The sequence below is a fragment of the Esox lucius genome, chromosome 7, assembly GCF_011004845.1.
Source record: "Esox lucius isolate fEsoLuc1 chromosome 7, fEsoLuc1.pri, whole genome shotgun sequence".
In the NCBI taxonomy this organism is placed as follows: Eukaryota; Metazoa; Chordata; class Actinopteri; order Esociformes; family Esocidae; genus Esox; species Esox lucius.
Genome location: NC_047575.1, coordinates 45,912,242 through 45,931,338, shown reverse-complemented (window position 1 = coordinate 45,931,338; position 19,097 = coordinate 45,912,242). Strand labels below are relative to the sequence as shown.

The window sequence follows — 19,097 nt, the reverse complement described above, 5'->3', positions numbered from 1 at the left end:
GTGCTGCTCTGACCTACACCGCGCCGACGGGAAGCTACTGAGTCACACACCAGTCAGGTCCACAACAAAGGTTGTCTGAACACACGCCACCCGAGGCAAAATGGGGGTAATTGCCCTCGGGTATGAAATGGCGGTATTGACGGGCAAAAGGGTAAAGATGGAGTTAGGGGGTGAAGTAGCACGAGTGAAGCTCAAAGGATTGTGTGTGTGTGTGTGTGTGTGTGTGTCTGTGTGTGTGTGTGTGTGTGTGTGTGTCTGTGTGTGTGTGTGTGTGTCTGTGTGTGTGTGTGTGTGTGTGTCTGTGTGTGTGTGTGTGTGTGTGTGTCTGTGTGTGTGTGTGTGTGTGTGTGTGTGTGTCTGTGTGTGTGTGTGTGTGCGCAGCTTGTAATAGCCTGTGAAGATATGCACCTGCCAGCCCTCGTCAAACAGTTGGATTATTTCTGGGCCACGGCAGTGGGAGTTTTCAGAATCACGTAAAATAAAAGGGGGACAGACAGACAGACAGGAGGCCCTGGGCTGGCCCTTGGGGAGACCCAGATAAGTCTGGAATGTGTTACAGTTCGCTGGACACAGAAACATACAGTATATACCCCAGTTCCTTCTCTGGACCTCAGTCGTTGATGAGCAGTCAGTTCTGCTACAGACAACAACGTTGTTCACTTTAATAAAAAAAAAAAAGGATTTGATCTTCAAACTCCATTGTAAGGAGATTGAAAGAACAGCGTGGTTAAAAAAATGTGCCATCCAACTTTGTACCTGAACCCTGGTGATAAACTGCGCACAGATACACAATCACACACACACAGTCGTGTCCACGAACCACAGGCTTCCCAAATACCTCGTTCAATATTAAGTGGGACAAACATAAGAAAAATGTCAAGTAACATTCCAATTTAAAGATGGAAGTAGATTTCCAATCCCATGTCTGCTCACCAGGGACCCTATCCACACAGCCTATCGGAGTAGAAATCATTTTGTAAGCGTTAAGAATACAGATATCTTACTCTTTTGATGAGCAAAAAAATGCATGCATGAAGCCCCTGTAGCTCTAAGAGTTGCTAGTCGACAGATATGGGAGACCTTATAAGCTGTCGTAACTAGTGAACACTGAGCAGCAGGTGTTTTGGCTGGTTGAAGACCATGATTTATGTTTGCGGGGCCGTAGACAGGCATAAGATTTGGAGTTCTTAACAAAATGCTTCGATACTTCTATGGTATCGATCCATAAATAATACAACTCTCTGAATTTTTGAAAGTGATTTCCCTTGATGCCTAATTCACGCGTTATGCCTGTATATGCTAACAAGTAATCAAGTATTGTCCCAATTTGATTACATTACAGAGTAGTATATTGCTTAGTTATTGGTTTGGATCTCAGGCCAAAGCTATTTAAAATTGTTTCGGAGGGCTATGCATGTCAACAGGGGACGTAATGGGTCCAAATGCTATTATTTTGTCCGCACATTTGGCAAATCGAAGGATTTCGGTCGACTTTGTGTTTCAGTGAAAATACACAGACCTTTCAGTTGTCTCATGCTACGTCACCTGGAAGTACCTCAATGCCTAACTGTGTCAAACAGATTAGTTGTAAAACAGGAGCAACAAGTGCATTCAGTAAAACATTCCAAGACTGAATGAGAAAGGCCGGCCCCTCAGTAAAACACCTTCGCCTCAGACAACAGAGGCCAGAGAAGACTTATTGCTGTCCATGTCCGTGTGGCCGATGCTCGGCAGAGAGCAAACGCTCAGCTCTAGATTCCGGGTCTCACGGGAACAGCTGTCCACTGTGGCCTTGGTTGTGGTAGCCAGCTTGCCTGGTCCTCTGTACGTGTATCCGTTGGTGGGGAACGCAGCCCTCCTCAGGCACAGAATCTCCTGGAACGCGTACCTGAACTCAGGGCTCCGGCAGTATATCAACGGGTTGAAGGCAGAGTTGGCGTATCCTATCCAGTTCAATATCCTGAACAGCATCTTGATGTTGTCCACCTTCCAGATGTTCACCACCACGTTGAGCACAAAGAAAGGCAGCCAGCAGAGGGTAAACGTGCCCATGATGATGCCCAGGGTCTTCAGGGCTTTGTGCTCCTTCAGACAGAACTTGGCCCTCCTGCCAATCCCGCCCCCTCCGTCCCCCACGCCCCCGGCTCCGCCCCCGCCGCCCTGCCCCTGGCCGTTGTCGACAGCCTGGGCGTGGAACCGGCCCTCGCTGCCGCGGATCTTCCGCAGCTGCTTCCGGGCCTCCTGGAAGACGCGTCCGTAGACGAACACCATGACCGCCAAGGGGATGTAGAAGGAGATGACAGAGGAGGACACTCCGTAGGCCGTGTTGGTGTTGAAGTCGCAGCAGTCTGCTCGTTTCAGGCAGTTGATGGCCTCCATCTCGTTGGACACCCACCACTTCATGTGGATGGGCAGGAAGGAGATGAGGGCGGCCACGCCCCACACCGCCGCCAGCACCACGCACGCCTTGCGCTTGGTCAGCAGGCACGGGTAGCGCAGCGGCGACGTGATGGCCAGGTAGCGGTCCAGGGCGATCACGCACAGCGTCTCGATGCTGGCCGTCACGCACAGCACGTCCGCCGCTGTCCAGAACTCGCACAGGAAGCCGCCGAATTTCCAGGCGCCCAGGAGGATGTAGCAGGCGCCGAACGGCACCACCAGCAGGCCCATGACCAGGTCGGCGCAGGCCAGGGAGGTGATGAACAGGTTGGTGACGGTCTGCAGCCGCTGGAAGCGCGCGATGGCCGTGATCACCAGTACGTTGCCGAAGACGATGCCCGACACAAGCAGGGCCATGAGGATGCCCAGCAGGACCGTTTCGGCATCGGTGTAGTCCGAGACAGAGGCCGGGGGGGCGGGAGGCGAGACAGATAGCTCTGTGTGGTTGTACACGGCGGGCGCGCTCACGCTCTCCATGATCTGTGCCCCCACCAGTGAATCGACAAACCACAGGAGATGAAACAGAAATGTGTCATCAAAGGGAGCCACAGAACAAAGAGGGACACACACAGGTTTCTAAACCACAGAACATTCCAACTACTGCTTGGAGAAATCCTTAATAGCCTCAGTTAAGTTTGATACATACTCTGAATTAATTATTACTTGCTGGATGCACTCAAAAAAATGAATAATTATGTCTTAATATTTAATGAATTCTTTCACTTTACAGACCACAATTGCATTCATAGTTTAAGCCATCTACCAACCTTGATATGTTCTCCGGGCCTCCCATAAAATCTAAAAGTATTCCTTCTTCGTATGGAAATATCTGACAGCTCCCATTGGGTTTATGCACATTAATTAGAAATTCTTCACTTCTTCTTTTATTGTGTGCTATGCACGAGCAGTCCAACTTGCTCTGTTTTGAATCACTGCCCTCCCTCTTTCTTTGTCGCGGTTAGAGTGCAGTTTCGGATCTACTCTGTGCCCTTATACACAAGGCAAGAATGACATCACACTCAGCAGCAGCCAATCAGCAGGCTGGCAGAGCACAGCAGTGAAGAACATGCTTCTTAAAACACAGGAAGGTTATGGTTCACTGTCAGTCTTCATTTGAATTAGCTGTACTACTTGTAATGTCTTATCTGGTGACTCCAACAACTAGAGACAGTATGATGGTAATAATGTTTCTGGGAGCGAGTGATTTATATAAGTAAATTAACCAGCATTCCACCCTTAAAACGAACAATCACTTTCTGAAGAAACACACACACACGCACGCACGCACGCGCACACAGATTGACACACAGACCAGACAGACACAGACACACAAACACACACACACACACACACACACATTGACACACAGACCAGACATACACAGACACAGACACACCCACACACATTGACACACAGACACACACACACACACACACATTGACACACAGACCAGACATACACAGACACACACACACCCACACACATTGACACACAGACCAGACATACACAGACACACACACACACACACTGACACACAGACCAGACAGACACAGACACACACACACACACACACACACACATTGACACACAGACCAGACATACACAGACACACACACACACACACACACACATTGACACACAGACCAGACAGACACAGACACACACACACACACACACATTGACACACAGACCAGACATACACAGACACACACATTGACACACAGACCAGACACACACACACACACACACACATTGACACACAGACCAGACATACACAGACACACACACACACACACACACATTGACACACAGACCAGACTTACACAGACACACACACACACACTGAAAAAGTTGATTAGAAATACATGAATTGAACATCTTCACTCCAAATTAATCTTATGCTTCCTGGCAGTTTGTTTTGGTCTTTGAAGGAGAGAATTGTTCACATAGACGAGACGAGCGCAACAAATGAACCGAGCAGTGTACGACCTACTGTCACCCACTGCTCCACAGGGTTGTCAAGCAGAGGACAATTATGTCACGTGGTGTCAAGACAGGAGATTTAAACTATACCCACAACAAAATCCACTATGATGTTTATGTGCCGAATACAAACTTTGAAACTTTCACACTAACAGTTCTAATCCGTCTCATTTTGGATCAGAATAGTTTTGACACCAACTGGAAACCGAAATGTGCTATTCCAGACATGCTATTCCAGACGTGCTATTCCAGACATGCTATTCCAGACATGCTATTTCAGACACGCTATTCCATACATGCTATTCCAGACGTGCTATTCCAGACATGCTATTCCAGACATGCTATTCCATACATGCTATTCCAGACGTGCTATTCCAGACTTTCCTAAATATGTACATGCTGGAATAGCATCTCCACACAGATCAGGGCCTTAAGTAGAAGCCCTGTTGAGCATAACGAAGACAGCAACACGCCTGTGGTTTGATTTAGGTTATATCTCCGGTCCAGGGAGGGGGAGGATGCAGAAGTGGATAGATGCACTCCTTGGCCCTGGAGAGACGCGTCTTTCATCATATCCTGTCCACGTGCAAATGGTGCGGATTCAGTCATTTTACATCCATCTCAAACTCGTCGAAAGGTTCAGGGGAAACACTTTATTCAGAGAATCCCAAAAGGGGTTTCTGTGGATGCTCTACAGATAATCTGCTGACTTGGTAACATTTTAACCAACTGTCTACTAACCCTAAGCCTCACGATAACCTTAATCCTATCCCCTAACCCTGGCAAGCATTGGCTTGTCAACAGATAGTTTGTCGATAGCACTACTATCTGTAGAACATCTACTGATAAAAATGGTCAAGAGTGGCCTGCTAAGGTTGTCAGTCATTTGTCAAGTGCATAGCACACAATGCTAAATTACCTGATTAGCCAAGAATTCCCCCGGACACAGTTTCAATTTCATGGCGCGCACACCTTTGGGAGTTAACTCCCATGAGCACGGCAGTTCAGCCCTGTAGACACCTCCACGACATCCAGCAGAACAGTGTTTCTCACGCCCAGTTGCCCTTCTCAAAACAACCCCACCTGTGATGTGTGTCAGCACACATCCCCGGGTTGGTTTGTTGGGTGTCCGACAGGAAACGCAGGTGCCCGCTATGGTTTTAGCGCAGGAAACAGGCACCCAGCAGATTACAGGATGCCACGTCGCCCTCTGTTTAACGAGGTGGCCGAGTCCCAAATCAAACCCTATTCCCCTCATAGCGCACTACTTTTCACCAGAGCCCCCAGAAGAGTCGGTTCACTACATGTTCCTGTTGCATGTGGTATTTGGACAGGACCTCAGCATCAGGATAGGGGGCGACGTGTGGTGGCTGGCACTGTGCGGTCCAGAGGAAATGGTGCCACTCAGTCCTGGTTCCTGACAGAAGAGGGGTTGTGGGTTGCGCTGTACTGTCAGGCTGTTTTCTCAGGGAGGCCTGCGGTTCTGTAGGTGAGCAGAGGGGTGGGAAAGGCAGGGCTGTTCCTGGATATCCCACACTGCATCAAGGATCAAATGTTTTTTAGTTTTTTTTTTTCAAAGAGCGCAGCCGTTTTGGCAACGACGAGGAGGGAAATGCGTGTGTTAATGTCCTGAGTAGGTGGGTTCCCTGTTATTCACACTTAACGAGGCCAACAATGGGTTAATGAACCTTGTGTTTTTCAAATGGTGACATGTTTAAAGGGTCAGTCTGGGGTTTGGGAAACTTAAATGGTCATGGGAAATCTTGATGGTAATCCAGTGATTATATGTTGGGGAGGAGAGTTGGCAAATGCCTCGTGAACTTTCTACAACTGGTCTACACCTTATAGCCTGAAAGACTGGTATGATTAGGAATGCCTGAAAGGGGTCAATAAATGAATGCTTTTCATTTGAACTGACAAGCTTGGTAATTGTGTCTAGAGAATCAAGGCATGTTTATGAGCTCCATTATGCTGCCTGTCTAGCCTTCATTTTCCTTTTAATTTATTCTGAACATATTATTATGTTATTTTCTGCAAAATGTCAAACAGTGCGCTACATAAAAGGTTTATTCATCCTGTGGTAAAACAATAATGTGTTCAAATAAATTGCATGCAAAGCTTAACAATTATTTCTCACATTATCTCGTGAAAGACATTCCAGTCTTGCGTTACGAATATGCCAATTTCAGGGGATGTAAGTCTTTAACATCATCCCTCTGCTGAGTACCAGAAAGAGTGGCTGGGCTGCCATTTTGCAGGAAAACAATGAATCACAGATTGTAGGTTTAATGTATGTGGCATGCTGAGGGGAACAATGTAAGCGAGGACGTCCTGTTTAGCCCACTCTGTCTCCACGGTAACAGTACAGGTCACAGTTCTGCTCCTCCTGGAAGGAGGCAACATTTATTGCTACAATGGAGATGACATATTGTCAAACGCATGCGATGAACTAACGAAAATAGTCACGAAACACTCAGTCAATTACAGATAAAAGCCTCCTGTGCTTGAAGGCAATTAGGAAGAGAAATCTGCTGCATTTAATGCAATGATGTACTTGCTTCTTCCAGATAGCCATGGGCAGATTTGATCTGAATGCCTTTTCTTTGTACATCGAAAGGATGGATATATCCCAGGCTCTGGGACTTAACTGATGGAGTGGATGTAGACTGTTTTTCTTTCAGTCACTGAAAGAAAAATAGTCTACAAATGCATAGTTGACATTCTAGAAATGATCAACTCTGACTTTATTTGTTATTTTTCAAAGTACATTAGGATTAATGTGGTTTAGTTTTGTGTCTTTACAGACACTGGCTGTGTAGTTCGTCTATATAACCCGGTTTCCAAAAAGGTTGGGATGCTACATAAAATGCTAATAAAAACAGCATGCCATGATGTGCAAATCATGTAATCCCCACATTGAACTGACAATAGTGCAAACACAACATATCAAATGTTGAAACTGAGAAATTGTATTGTCAGATAAGTTGGGCGTGTTTGCTACTGTGTTGTATCACCTCTTCTAACAACTTCGCTGTAGTTTTGAGTGAATTGTTTTTCCATTCTTGCTTCATAATGCGCCAAATGTTTTCCCTGGGCGACAGGTCTGGACTGCAGACAGGCCAGTTTAGCAACCAGCCTCTTACTACAGAGACATGCTGTAGTAATACATACAGAATGTGGTTTGGCATTTTCTTGGTGATATAAGCAAGGCCTTCCCTGAAAAAGACGTTGTCTGGAGGGCAGCGTGTGATGCTTCAAAACCCGTATATATTGGTCAGCATTATGGTGACTTCACAGATGTGCGAGCAGAGGCATTGGTAGGATCACAACACATTGCTCTCCCCACCTCCCCGAAACAGAAAGCACAGGGTTTTGAATGTACACGAGGAACAGTTCGATGGACACGCTAGCGACCTACACGTCTACATTGTCATAATGGGCGATCGGAATTATAGATGAATAGATCAGGGGCTATTTCTTTATTATTCGATTTTTTGGTAAATTTGAGATTTTCTATTCATAGAAGATGCGGGGCTATAGCCCCGGACGCACAGGCCTAACAACGCCACTGTGTGCATGTCATCCATGCCATGTGCACTGATGCACCCCATACCATCATGGATACTGACTTTTTCACTGTCTGCTGATAACAAGCCGGAGGGGTCCTCTCCTGTTCAGCCTGGAGGACGCGGCGTCCACGATTCCCAAAAATAATTTCAATTTCTGATTCATCAGACCACAGGACTGTTTTCCACTTCAGCTCAATCCATCTTAAATGAGCTTGTGCCCAGAGAAGGCAATGGCGTATCTGGATGCTGTTTATATATGGTTTCTTCTTTGCATGGTAGAATTTCCACTTGTGTATTCACCTTTATGAATACTGAGGCGTACTGCGTTCAGAGATAATGGTTTTTGGAAGTGTTCCTGGGGGCTATTGGATGGATCATTTACATAGCTCATACACGTGAGTAGCATTCAATTCTTAGCCTGCCTCATCATTAATTACACCCAACTGGTGTCGCAGCTCTAAATAAGTCCCTGATTAGGGGGTTGCCATGAAAACATGGAACTGGCTTTGAGGATCAGAGGTGAGTGCCCCTGATGTATGCAGTTCATCTATGTCAGAGGTGTCAAACCGGTTCCACGGCGAGCAGTGTCCCCAGGTTTTTGCTCTCACCTGGTGCTTGATTGGTTAATCAGTTAGGATCTTCTTTCGCCTGGTTGTCTTTGGTCTCAGTTGGGCACCAATTGAAAGGAAAATCCCCAAAAACCTACTGACACCTCCACGGAACCTCCACGGAATGTCGTCTTTGTAGCAAAGATTCCGCATGAGCCACATAGGTTTCGTGGTACTCTGGATGATTGTGATAGATGTGACCCACACATTTCTGGTTAACTTGGTTCTGTATTCCAGCAATTTGGACTTTTCATTAATACCAGATGAACGATATAGAACCTGGAGCACATTTTGCACAACCTCAAATCTCAACCTTTTTTTCACAACTTTAGGGGCATCACGTTCTCTGTGAGGTTTTTGTCCGCTGTCCGTGTTTTCTAATTACAGTCTTCCAAAGAAAACGGTTCTCTGAAAAACGGATTCTTAATTATAGGACGTCAAAAACAGGTGGGTGCAGTTGGCTCGGACGGAGCCTTTCCGTTCTGAGACCAAAATAAAACAGAAAATAACATTGATGACAACATGCCGAGGCAGGCACTTAAATAGGTTCCATAGAGACACCAGCCTGCGGCACAGGCCATAGGCCCAAAAACCAAAGAACAAGACATAAATGTGGGGAAATTAGAATGAAACCAATGCTAATTTATCAATTGGTCCCAGGTTTGAGAGAGCTCTACCAATAATAGTTCCATTATAAATGCAAGCTAATGTAGGCTGTTAATACATTTTATTAGACTACTGAACAGAAAGTAGGTTATCTACTGTTTCTTCATGTTGTTTACCAGGGTTCAAATCAGGATGAGGTTGTGTGAGATATAATGAAGAGACAGGAGATGAATGATTTATAAAGTACAGATAAACAGACATTTCCTTCCCGTCAGGCAATCTCCTCTCTGTGCGTTGTGCATGTGTGTGTGTGTGTGTGTGTGTGTGTGTGTGTGTGTGTGTGTACTAGTTTCTGTATTTTTTCATGGGGCAACATTTACCAAACTGTCCTGACAGTACATTGAAAGACGAAAAAGTGGGAATCAAAATGCTTTTGTAGGGGTATGGGTTAGGTTTGGGGTTAGTGTTAGGTTTATGGCTGTACCTAGGGTTGTTTTTAGGATTTGACAGGAGTCAGGGTTAGTGTTAGGTTTATGGCTGTACCAAGGGTTGTTTTTAGGATTTGACAGGAGTCAGGGTTAGTGCTAGGTTTTTTGGTTTTTGAGGTTCGACTCAAAAACCAAAAAACCTAGCACTAACCCTGACTCCTGTCAAATCCTAAAAACAGGTTTGGGGTTAGAGTTAGGTTTAGAGTAGGTGTTAGTGTTAGATTTAATGTTGAGGTTAGGTTTAGGGTAGGTGTTAGTGTTAGATTTAATGTTGAGGTTAGGTTTAGAGTAGGTGTTAGTGTTAGATTTAATGTTGAGGTTAGGTTTAGGGTTTGTGTGTATGTAGCACACACAAGTGCACCAAAACAGTTTGGAGATCTAGCGCCTGAATTTTCAGAATTAAAATGGAATGTGTGGATGAATATAACTGTCCTCTATGTATGAATAGAGGACATAAAATACCTAGCAAGGAATGGCTCATGGTTATGCTCTTTGATTGGCTGTGCCTGATAGAAGCAAATGCTAATTAATGTGTAGTGTAATTGTGGAGTCACTTTCATTGTAGATTAACATATAATGTGTTTGTGAACTTTTGTACATCAGTGTGGATGTCAGCTAGCCTCTAACCACTAAAAAAGAGATGTTCCTCTTTAAGGAGGGTGTCGTCTTTCTTCCGCAAGTTTCTCTCTTATAATTATTCAGTATTTATTCAAGTTTATCTAAAATCATTGTACATATACTATATCATAATTTGATCATCCTTACACTTTGTGTCACAACACACTTTGTGTCACATCACACTGTCACATCACAATTCACATGTTGCTTCAGGATTATCTTCCTGCTGTAGAAAACTGTCTCAAATTAACAAATGGCATCTGTGGTGTCCAAATTCATGTATACTTGTTCAGTAAAATATTGCATTCTTGTTTACAATTGAAGTGATTCCAAAATGACCCAATACATTATTTAATATTCAGTTCCTATTGGGTGGGAAAGTGTTTATTTTAACACGAAACACAGACTGAGACCAGTCTCTTGTACCACTGGGCCATATACATGTTTACACATACAGTTTGGGTTCAATGATTAAGAAATTACACAAAACAAAACAAAATAAAACGATCACAGGTAACAAAAGAATATACAGCAGCAGACTGTTCCATTTACACAGAGGTTATTCCCCTGCATTACCCAAAGCAGTAACATGTTTAGGCTTTCACAGATTGTCCACATGCATTTTAAAAGACAGTTTATCATCCCACCACCCAACATCACCACATATACAACCTAAACAAAGTGCAATTGATTCCAACATTTTTGTAAGGTCACACACTTGGAGTAGCCATTGCATGCTAGAAGAATGGGATCTAATAGTAAACACTTTACTACTTCAATACAAAAAGTGTTTCCATAAAAAGCCGGCTGTACTTTTGCTTAATGTAATTAAACATTTGATTTCTAATCCTAATCATTTTAGCTTCACTGTTACAATAAATATGTAGCAGAAAACAACGTTTTACATCAATTGTTATATAAATTCCTCTACAAAGCAACTGGGAAAACCCATTTTTGCTAATATTTGTCAACTAGAGGCGACCTCTAGATCACTTTCAGATATATCATTCTCCTGAATTATATCTACTTGCAAAAACTAAAACAGGTCTGGTGCTTGGTGAAGTGGGTGGAGTTATTTCCTGCTTGGCTGGCCCTGTCCAGGGTTATCATTGGACGGGGCCACAGAGTCTCGGTACCCCCCCACCCCCACCCCCACATGTCTCTGTCCTTAGTATTACACAGCAATAGTTTTGTGCCAGGGACTAAGGTCAGTTAATCCTCTCAGAGCCAACTGTTATGTCACATTAGAGAGACAATGGTCAGTCCAATTTATATCCAAGGCTTTGGACTACCTGGCCTCACAACTCCTAGCTGTTCTAGTGCAAATTCCTCCTGTTTGTGTTTGATATCTAGTTGCTGCTGGATAACGTTTGCTGTTACTGCCCCCAGCCCATCTGGTCATCCCTGTCCTTGTCCACCTGGTCGTCCTTGTCCTTGTCCACCTGATTGTGCAGCTGATCTGAATTCTGTCTAAAGACCCTGGACACAGTCCACCTGTATGTATTGACCTGCTGGTGATCTGAACACACAAAAACACTGAAGTGACCAAAAAGATAATGTACACTTATAATCTTCGCCTGACACAGCCGGAAGAGAACTCTCCGCCACTCAGGATCTGGGTCCTTTCTAGGTTTCTTCCTAGATTCTGACCACACCAGGGAGTTTTTCTCAATCACTGTGCATTCATTTCTTGTTTTTGCTTGCGCTCAGGGAGTTTCAGGCTGGGTATGTGTATAAGACAACTGCTGATGTAAAAACGGCTTCATGAAAAACACTTGACTGACTGATTCAAAACAGGAAGTACCAGCAGGGAGATCTATGAGGAAGCGGTTAGATGAAGTTAGATTATTACAGGATTCAAAGGTTTCAAAGGTTTATTTTGTCAAACACATCAAACCGTCATCCTGCCCAATGACATTCTTCTGACATGGCACCCGACAACTACGTAGTGAGAGTTAAGAAGAATATAAAAATATATATTGTAGCCAGACAAATAATAATAATAAAATAAACAACAATATTTTCTGAATTTCAGAATTCTTCCGGCTGCTTCTGTCTTCTGTCACATCATCAGTAAACATTTGTGACCCAGTGCCATTGGAAGCCATGCATGCCCATGCCATCACACTGCCTCCACAGTGTTTTACAGATGATGTGGTATGTTTCGGATCTTGAGCCTTCTCCCTACTTTTTTCTTCCCATCATTCTAGTACAGGTTGGTATTAGTTTCATGTGTCCAAAGAATGCTGTTCCAGAACTGGGCTGTCTTTTTTAGTTGTTTTTTGGCAGTATAATCTGGCCTTTCTATTCTTGATGCTAATGAATGGTTTGCACCTTGTGGTGAACCCTCTGTATTTGCTCTTGTGAAGTGTTCTTTTTATGGTAGACTTGGATAATGATATGCCTACCTCCTGGAGAGTGTTCTTCACTTGGCTGGATGTTGTGAAAGGATTTTTCTTTACCATGGAATGGATCCTATGATCATCCACCACTGTTGTCTTCCATGGACGTCCAGGCCTTTTTGTGTTGCAGAGCTCACCAGTGTGTTCTTTTTTTCTCAGAATGTACAAAACTGTTTATTTGGCCCCTCCTAATGTTCCTGTTATCTCTCTGGTGGATTTTGTTTTTGCAGCCTAAGTATGGCCCGTTTCACTTGCATTGAGAGCTCCTTTGACCGCATGTTGTGTGTTCACAGCAACAGCTTCCAAATGCTTCATCTGGAGTCAACTCCAGACCTTTTACCTGATTAATTGATGAAGAAATAATGAAGGAATAGCCCACACTGTCCATGAAACAGCTTTTGAGTCAATTGTCCAGTTACTTTTATAGCATGAAGATAAAGCAATAATATACATAGCAGCAGTGTAAACTGCTGTAGCAGCAATATTGGTAGTAGTATTGAATGTTATTGATATGGCATGTATGGCATTAATATACATAACAATTATTTTTGAAACAGTAAAATGGGTAGTATGAACAGTATGGTAGACGTTTTGGGTATAATAGATACATATGAGTGGAAGTTAGTAAAGAACATTTTTACTAAGCTCACATATGGAATTGTTTTAAAGTGGACATAATGTTTTACTTGGTTAGATTGGTTACAGTGTTTGTGAAAATGTTGTAAAAGAAATGAAAAAGATGATCAATATAGTACAGATAAACAGTAATTTCCTTCCTGTCAAGCAATCTCGTCTGAGTGTTCATGTGTATCTGTGTGTGTTTCTGTGTGTGGTTTGTGTTAGATATAGGGTTGTGGTTAGTTAAGGATACAATGCAAATAGAAAATAGATGGGTTTAGCATGGACACTATGTTCTCTAGCTTACAGAAATAAACACACCAAACAATAAACACACCAAACAAAACCAAATGATAAAGGATAAATGGTGACAGGGAGGGTGATGGGTTGAAATAAAATAATGAATTAATGTTGTAACGCCAAAACATTTTAAGTATAGGTTTAAATCATTCAAGGGTAAACCTAGTTAGTAGAACGAGAGAGCCTCAGGATGCAGGCTAGTCATAAAGGCCAAAGTTGGGGTCTAAGAACCTAAAGGAAAAAATGGGAGGTGGTGGGGATTTATTTTTTATTGGTTTCGTTACCAAATGTGTTAAGTTTAGTCAAGAGAACCAAAGAAGTTAAGGTTAGGAATAAGGTGTGGGTCCAATATTTTTTTTAAATTAAGATCAACACTAGAACACAGCCATCCAGGTCATAGACTATTCTCTATATTACAGCCACTAAAGTCATAGACAATTCTCTATATTACAGCCACTGAAGTCATAGACTATTCTCTATACTACCAGCCACTAAAGGTATAGACTTTTCTTTATACTACCACATGGCAGGCACTGTATGCAGTAACCAGTGCCTCGAGTCTGTAACTGATAGGACCTTGTAAAGAGCTTCTACCTCCATGCCATATGACCGCTAAACAAGACTGTCAAATGATTATCAAACAGCTACCCAGCTATTTGCAATTGTATCCTATTAAGTACTGACTGTTATGCACTCGCACAAGACACGACCCACACATTCAAAGTCTGACACAAACACACACTGTTCACTGTCATGTCACTAATACCGCTGCTGCTGATGTTAATGACCTATTCGCTGCTATCCCCAGCTAAATATTAATGAACCCAAATGATCTTGTACCCCTGCTCACAGACTCTGCAATGGAATTAGTGATACCGTGTACACATCAGTGTGCAATGGAATTAGTGATACCGTGTACACATCAGTGTGCAATGGAATTAGTGATACCGTGTACACATCAGTGTGCAATGGAATTAGTGATACCGTGTACACATCAGTGTGCAATGGAATTAGTGATACCGTGTACACATCAGTGTGCAATGGAATTAGTGATACCGTGTACACATCAGTGTGCAATGGAATTAGTGATACCGTGTACACATCAGTGTGCAATGGAATTAGTGATACCGTGTACACATCAGTGTGCAATGGAATTAGTGATACCGTGTACACATCAGTGTGCAATGGAATTAGTGATACCGTGCACACATCAGTGTGCAATGGAATTAGTGATACCGTGTACACATCAGTGTGCAATGGAATTAGGGATACCGTGTACACATCAGTGTGCAATGGAATTAGTGATACCGTGTACACATCAGTGTGCAATGGAATTAGTGATACCGTGTACACATCAGTGTGCAATGGAATTAGGGATACCGTGTACACATCAGTGTGCAATGGAATTAGTGATACCGTGTACACATCAGTGTGCAATGGAATTAGTGATACCGTGTACACATCAGTGTGCAATGGAATTAGGGATACCGTGTACACATCAGTGTGCAATGGAATTAGTGATACCGTGCACACATCAGTGTGCAATGGAATTAGTGATACCATGTACACATCAGTGTGCAATGGAATTAGTAATACCTTGTACACATCAGTGTGCAATGGAATTAGTAATACCGTGTATTTTTTCATTCTACATTTCTTCCACGTTTTTCCCCCTCTGCATGTTTTCCCCCCTGTTAGTCTGCGCCTCCTGTTTTCTAAACCGATGACAACTGGAAATCAAGTCTGTATGGAACAAAAACCATAGGAAGTTATGAAGTGCTGGCTTCCTACTGTGGGCTACTAAAAAGTGAGCTTCTGGCAGCCCTTGTAACTAACACCAAGCAACTCAGTTTGAAAAGCTTAATGGAAAGCATTCAACAAGTTTAAGTTTGATATCTCGGGAGCTATTTAATGAATTTCTTTCCAGAAAACTGTCCACATCAAATGTTCAACAACCCAAACTTGTGAGTTTTCACTTCACCTGTGGTGGTTTGTTTTCACACCCACAGACATTTATCTGCTCACTAGACAACCGTTAGCTGCTGTTATGAGACAGGAACACCTGGCTCCGTTCTGACCACCTACTTTGTCTATATTTCTCTCACTATCGCCCTCTATTTATCTTTCTACAGCTTTCTCACTCTTTATATCTCGCTCTCTCTGTGTATCTGCCTATCCATCTTTTTATTTCTCTCCATTCATCTATGTGTGTTAACAGTCTCAATGAGAGTAACCCTGGGGCAGAGAGAATTCCATTCCCTCTCAGTCACAGCTCTCTGGCCGCCACAGACTGGTGTGGTGGATGTTTAATTCTTAATGCATCAAAACAGCAGTGGCGTACTTAGACTGAGTGACTAAATTAATAGTATAAATAAAAAATGATTAAGCCACAGGCCAAGACACTGTAATTTCGCTCCGATTCAGATAAATGACAGAGGTTACAGGCGTGACCTGATGAAAGATCTTTGTCTTTCTTCAGTCTCTCCATCTCCATCCCCAGGTCTGTTCTCCATCTGTCAATACTGGGTTATTTACTTACTTAGGCCCATCGCTCCTTTGGGAGCATAGGCCATCAACAACTCCCTTCCATCAAAAGCTGGTCCGGGCAGTCGGCTCTGTCAATAGCGGCAGCAAATCTTTGCTTTCACGCACTGTTCTCTAGTTGGCATTTGTTGAAGGGTGAATCGTTTCAGGGTCCTCACTTATTTTCCATGAAAGTGAGTACACGTGTGTGTTAGCATGTTCTCTGAGAAAACGGGTAAAGGAGCAGACGTACTCAGAAGAACACGAATGATGCGTCTTTATCGTCGACCCGTTAACGTTTTTTTTTTCCCTGTCAGTGTTCCACTCAACACTGTCGTTATTAAATCACGTTAAATTCACACAGCACTTGTCTTTCGGTGGACATATTACCAAATGGAAACACACGCTGTTATCGTTGTCATAAACAACGGACTTCAGTGTTGAAACACCCGTTCAAGACTGTAGGATCCGATTTGGGCCACGGCCAGTAATGGAGGACAGAGACAGGATGAAAACACAGTTGAAGGTGAGGTCAGCCCACAACACTGCAGTCACTGCACATCTGTCTTCCTCTGCTAATCCCCTCTCGCAGGTCGGGGGGGCTGGGAGGAGATCAGAGGTCTGAAGTCGCCACCCACGGCCTCTCTCACCATCCCCTCCCTGGCACCTCCGTTGACTGGACAATGGGAACGATGAGGGTCAAACCATATTCTCCTGGTGACGCCCAGCCGCCCAGTAGTTCAGTTATAACCCCGAGCTAGCTCAGCTGATAAGACAAGGAACGGCTGGGAATCCCAGGCGACGCCTGCCGACCGCTGCGCTTCTCCACTACAGCTCTGTGCCTGACGCCAGGCACTCAGAGTAAAGCAAGCTGTGGTTTGCCATTTCTACAATCCCTGCGAAGCGGGGCCTCCATCGGCGACCTCCCTCGGCGAGAGCAAGCCATTAATAAAGATCCACGGTGTCAGCGTGGTCTGTGGCGAACAGTGACGACCAGAGAAATCGATGAGGCCTGACAGAATGGCCGTCGTCTAATTACCACGCCGTGCGCTGCTAAAGGTTTCCCCGGGCCAGAGTGAAGCACCAAGGGGGGGAGGCATGAAGTAGACGCTCTGTCAGCCAGGTCACCTGGAGAGACAGATGTTCTGCAGAGAGTACATGACCCAATCGCTCCACCGTCTACATTACGTGCCTTCTCCCTGGGCGGTGTACACTGCGCGCCGGTTACTCTGTGGTTCATGGTCAATTGAGCGTGGCTGAAGGGTGACCACGGCGCAGATTGCCTGGACACAGCACTTAGCTACGGTATCCTGGTCATATGGCAAGTCATTATGCCCAGAACACATACTGATTTACAGCAATGACCTGGGAGCAACTGGGATTAGGAGTTTGGCTCAAGGACGTGACAGCGCCTTGTCAGTTAGGGGTTTAGAACCAGCTACCTTTCATTTACTGGCTCAAAGCTCTTGATCACTGGGCTAGCCCGCCGAAACTTCAAACATTTAAAAATAAGATTATTAAACAAGCCTTTTTTTTTTGCTTTTCCCCAGGGTGCTTTTAGCAGTTTGGTCATACTGCCATTTTAGCTCATAATTTTTATTGTATTTATTATCATACTTGCCTAATAGTCTATTTGCTTGTGTAGTTTGTTTTGCTGTAAAGAACATTGATTAATTAGATTGAACCTCATGTCTTTAATACAGAACGACCCAGCAGAGCAGGGCCATGTGCTTGTGCTGTGCTTGTGTGACTTAACAGTGTTTCCCCCCCGACTTCCCTTGCAGAAGTTGTGCGTTTAATCAAATGAGGCAACGCCTCGAATGTGCACTGTACAGCAGCATTTTAAAACCCGGAACTGTAGGACTGTATCTGACCACTCCCAGCTGAGAGAATGCAGCGTATGCTATATTTGTCTGATGTACAGGAGTGTCATCGTCTTGGGCAAGTCCAGCAGTCCAAGCTGCTGCCTCTGATTCCCATGAACCACTGCAGTGTGGATTGGAATTCATACAGCTCATTCGGAAAGAAAAATTGCCTATTGAACAAAGAATCGAAATGTCACACAAAAAAATACATATATACTGTGGGACAGAGCTGGTTTCCCATGTCAAACATATAAGCAGAGAATGTTCCTTCTAAAACCACTTGCCCATAATGTACATTTTATTTACCGTGATGAACATGAATTCATACCTGCACTTACAAGGACTCTCTGCTGTTGGCCCTGGATCATCACTATCTTTTCTTACTCATCCCACTTCACACTGACATGCTGCTGCCTTCCTTGTCATTGTATGTAGACCTACACCACTGTGCTAACGTCACCTGGAGACCCCTTTGTTTTCAACACAGGTAATTAATTATGTCACATCTTTTCAATTCATAACCACCTCAGTCCCAATCACCCATTACTTAACTGCTACACATACTTACATGTTCTTTTTAAGATTTGTCCTTCCATTTCTGTGCTCTTAGTTTTGGTTGCAATTGTGGCAATGTTTTAGCCAGATAGCTACAATACTGTAGTTAGACACATTTATTGGTTAAATGTTTTTTATTTTTTTAAGCTGCACTATGTGGTTTTTTTTCTGTGAAAAAAACTATTACAGCATTTTTCAATTACTCACCGGCCAGAAAGCGGTTCTGCACCAATGCCCGATAATCACGTTCCTAATAAAAACATGGAACATTTAATTACCAGTTCCAAAATTAGCCTTGCTAACGTTAGCTTAGGTTTCCTGGTAGCTAGCTACATAGAGTTGTTCTAATTGGTCTTCTTTCGCTTTGCCGTTTTCGTAGTTTATGCTGTAGTAGACAAGGGAGGAACTGACTGTTTTTGTCGTCCTGGTCCCTAACTGCCATTATAGTTTCTTACAGTAAGCCAACTTCGCTACTTACCGCATACTTATGCAATATATAAGATCATCCAGGTAAAATGCGCTT

At 43.8% G+C, this 19,097-nt stretch overlaps 1 protein-coding gene across 1 annotated transcript; it reads right to left on the bottom strand.

Moving 5' to 3' along the window:
- Positions 1-308: 308 nt before the first annotated feature.
- On the bottom strand, positions 309-3,389 carry LOC105011275 (beta-2 adrenergic receptor). The gene is made up of 2 exons (XM_010871184.5): positions 3,207-3,389; positions 309-2,919 (listed from the first exon to the last, which is right to left on the bottom strand). Exon 2 carries the CDS (start codon positions 2,914-2,916, stop codon positions 1,672-1,674), a length of 1,245 nt encoding a protein of 414 aa, XP_010869486.2. The 5' UTR covers positions 2,917-2,919; positions 3,207-3,389; the 3' UTR covers positions 309-1,671.
- Between the last annotated feature and the right edge of the window lie 15,708 nt (positions 3,390-19,097).

What these genes read in the sequence shown, in the direction of transcription:
- LOC105011275 (XM_010871184.5), bottom strand. Translation starts at nt 2,916, where the DNA reads ATGGAGAGCGTGAGCGCGCCCGCCGTGTACAACCACACAGAGCTATCT.